The 3,773-nt window shown below is 34.7% G+C and overlaps 1 protein-coding gene across 2 annotated transcripts; it reads left to right on the top strand.

The window, feature by feature from the left end:
- The first annotated feature begins 1,205 nt into the window (after window positions 1-1,205).
- LOC131078954 (inositol-tetrakisphosphate 1-kinase 1) lies at window positions 1,206-3,358 on the top strand. Of its 2 annotated transcripts, none has more exons than XM_058016804.2 (2): window positions 1,206-1,592; window positions 1,700-3,358. In XM_058016804.2, the coding sequence occupies exon 2, from the start codon at window positions 1,724-1,726 to the stop codon at window positions 2,993-2,995; it is 1,272 nt and encodes a 423-aa protein (XP_057872787.2). In that variant the 5' UTR covers window positions 1,206-1,592; window positions 1,700-1,723; the 3' UTR covers window positions 2,996-3,358. The 2 variants fall into 2 exon arrangements, with proteins under 2 accessions (XP_057872787.2, XP_057872788.2); XM_058016805.2 differs by having other exon boundaries at window positions 1,206-3,022; window positions 3,103-3,358.
- Window positions 3,359-3,773: the final 415 nt, after the last annotated feature.

The raw sequence follows: 3,773 nt of genomic DNA, 5'->3' as shown, positions 1-3,773 counted from the left end.
TAAAATTATTATTTTCTTTTCAAATTTTATTTAATTTGTTTATTAAGAGGTTTTAAATAAAAGGTGGAAATTGATGTTTGAATTTTTTATTTTAAGATTTAAATTAAATTTACACAAGATGTCATTAAATTTATTTTTTTAAATATTGATAAAAATTATTTTTTTATTTTTCTATTTTATATAAGTGTTTTTAAGGTAGTGTAGTTTTGATTTGAAAATTACACTTAAATTTTTTTATGCTTATGCTTAGCCTTGACTAGACTTGTTTATTTGTGGATATTCAATCAGACTACACTTAAAAGCATCACTAGAGCAAGTTATTAAGTGTGAGAATGCACATGTTGTCTTGGCCATAATCAAGTTTCGATTGAACAAGTCAAAGACATGCCTAGAAAAATGCAAATATGTATGCATATGTCCTTAAGATTCCAAATATTGATGCACAATGTTTTATAATGACGTTCTCTTTATGTAATGATTGTTTTGAAATTACCTAGGACTTTGACCTTTTATACAATACTCTTTAACATTTATAATTTGAATATTCACACTTAAATATACCTAACAACTAGTTGAAGTTGAATTTATTTAGGTCCATGATTGAATTTCATTTTTAAAAGAAAGAAGTCAAAGCCTAATATGTGTAGGTGAACTAGGTTCATGACCACCCTAATGATCTTGACCACAATTGAATACAATAGACATAACTACCCTAATAGTCTTCACCTACAATTGAAAAACATTAGAATAAAAAGTTGAGTCTAGACCATTAGAAAATTAAAAACTTAGATTTCAATTAAATTTGACAATTCTTTCACACAAATACACCATTTTTAAACACTAAATCATTACATTAGAAATCAAAATCAATCTAAAACAAATTAAAAATATTAATTATACATTTTTCATCTCTACAATTTCAAACCACTACATAATTTAGTACACTAATGAACACCAGTTATATAAAAATAGATTTCATATTAAAATAAAGAATATAAAACATTAAAAAAACTATAGTCAACATAGTAAAGACATGGAATCTGAATTGAATCTACAATGAAGAAATTTCAAAGAAAGTCTCATCCACCCTGGGATGTAAGAAAAATTTGAAAAACACTAAAAATGCTTTGATAAGTACAGAGCAATTAGTGTGTGGGACATCTGGATTAAGTATTTTAATATACGGATAAAAGGGCAGGCGGTAGGAATCCTCAAACCCTAAACGTTTCACTTGGAATTCGGTGCTTTGGATTATTCGAAGCATCCTAACGATAACAACACAATTAAGATGCTTCTGCATCTTCCTTTTGCCTTCGCGAATCTTGTTTAAAAACACGCCATTCATATTCATTTGATGATTAGTATTCTCCCTTTTTAATCTTTCAATTTAGCGGTTCTGTATTATTAGTGTAACCTCGGAACAAGAACAAGAACAAGAACAAGAAGCTTCAAATTTCGCAATATTGTAAATTCTTTTCGTATGCCCATCAACACTTCAAATTCTAACAAAGAAGGCCAAGAGACACCGGATTAAGCACGCAGAAGCTTTCATTATATATAACCCAATCCTGCAAATGCCCCCTGTCTCCCTGGTAAGCTCCCGAGCTCAATGTATTGTGGGTAATTATTTTTTGTTGTTTTTTTTCATTTGGGTGTTTGGGTTTTTTTGAAATGCTCGCTGAATTTCTGGGCTGCTCAGATTCTTTAAGTATTTTGTAAAGACATGTCGAACGAAAACAGACGGTATGGAATTGGGTATGCCTTGGCACCCAAGAAGAAGAACAGTTTTATTCAGCATTCATTGGTTGAGCTTGCCAGGCAACGAGGCATTGACCTAATTTGTATTGATAATGAAAAGCCCTTAATAGATCAAGGTCCCTTTGATTGTATTCTGCACAAGCTTCCTGGTGAGGATTGGAAAAAACAGTTGAATGACTACACGTTGAGATACCCAGATGTGTTCATTATTGATAAGCCCGAGGCTATTGAGAGGCTGCACAATCGGATCTCCATGCTGCAAGTGGTTTCTGAACTTAGTATTATTAAGCAGGAGGATGAGGACGAGACATATGGAATACCCAAGCAAACTGTGGTTTATAAGGCTGAGGCTCTGAGTGATTGTGAGACCTTGGCAGGGTTAAATTTTCCTGTTATTGCCAAACCCTTGGTTGCTGATGGGAGTGTCAAGTCACATAAAATGTCTCTTGTGTACAATTCTGAGGGCCTGCTTAAGCTGAAGCCTCCACTTGTGCTGCAGGAGTTTGTTAACCACGGAGGGGTTATCTTTAAGGTGTATGTTGTGGGAGATTATGTGAAGTGTGTGAAGAGGAAGTCGTTGCCTGATGTGCCAGAAGAGAAATTGGGGAGTTCGGAGGGCCCGATGCCATTTTGTCATGTGTCTAATGTGACCCAAGATCATAAAAATGAGATGTATTATGAGGTTATGCAGTTGGAGGATGCTGAATTGCCACCAGCAAGATTTGTTGCAAAGATTGCTGGGAGCTTGAGAAGGGCATTGGGATTGCATTTGTTTAATTTTGATGTTATCAGGGACACCAAGGTTGGGAATCATTACCTTGTGATTGATATCAATTACTTTCCTGGTTATGCAAAGATGCCGGCTTATGAGTCAGTGTTGACAGATTTCTTCTGGAATATTTTTCATGACAAGAAGAGGTTGGAGGGCAATGGAATTGAAGATGGTAATTCGGATTGTGCATGGTCTGTTAGTGGCAAGGATGAAAATGATGTTGACCAGTGCACTGGTGCGCCTGTGACCTTGGAGAAAGCGAGGGATGCTTCAATAGGAACATTGGACAAAAAAGGGGATATGTTGGGTGCAACCTGTGATAAATCAGGGTACACTGTGGGGAAAGCCTTGCTCAAAGCAAACGAATCTTCAAAAGAAACATTGGTCAAAGCAGAGGATATTTCAAACATCAGTGATGAAGGATTTCCTAACATTAATACTGATAGCAATGCGTCTTCCCAATAAGAAAGACTGTATCTCTGCTGGTACCAGGTAAAAAGAAGAAACTTATCTCAACTTCAAGAATGTTGCACACCTCACTGCTTTGGCTAAATTTTTGTTACTTTTCTCAGCGATCAAGTTGAAGGGATGACTTGATGCTACACGCAATGGATGTGGCAATCATTTGTCTGTTTTATATCATTACCATCGAAGCAATTTGAGAAATTCTAATTCATTGTTTGAGAGCTTCTGAAGGTCATTTTTCATCTTCCAATGCCTAGAGGAAGAAATAAGCAAGTATTTCTACCTTGTAAACTGTATTTGCCGTGTTGATGGATGTAAAAATGTATGACATTCAATCAAAGGAAGTCTTGCCATTTTTGACCATTTTACTATATCCAGTTTATGTACGCACCTTGTGGGTTTTTCTTATTTGTTTTCATTCAATTTACTTTCTTAAAAGAGAAATAAAGGTCATTAAACTAGAATTTGTTTCAAGTCTATCAAATATGGTGCAGTTTGTGCTTTATATCATTCAGCTAGAGCATTTTTGGTGACAGACAGAGTTTTAGAGCCTTTTTAGATGCTCATTTTTATGATTTCTGATGTCAAACTGTACAAAATTATGGTATGCACTGTTTATAGTAATGCTTTTGATATGGGAAATTGTAGCAATCCCCATACATTTGAACATTGCTTGAAAGCGGAGCTTGAGGTTCACTAGTTATGCATTATGAACTGAGCTTTTCTTTTTTTTTTGCACACATCTGATAATAAAGCAGGATGATCATCTGATCTGATA

Source organism: Cryptomeria japonica, chromosome 10 (assembly GCF_030272615.1).
Source record: "Cryptomeria japonica chromosome 10, Sugi_1.0, whole genome shotgun sequence".
NCBI classification, from domain to species: domain Eukaryota; kingdom Viridiplantae; phylum Streptophyta; class Pinopsida; order Cupressales; family Cupressaceae; genus Cryptomeria; species Cryptomeria japonica.
The sequence above is the reverse complement of the archived record's forward strand: the minus strand, read 5'-3'. Positions and strand labels throughout refer to the sequence as shown.

Coding starts and splice junctions, on each gene's coding strand:
- LOC131078954 (XM_058016804.2), top strand. CDS start 1,724: ATGTCGAACGAAAACAGACGGTATGGAATTGGGTATGCCTTGGCACCC.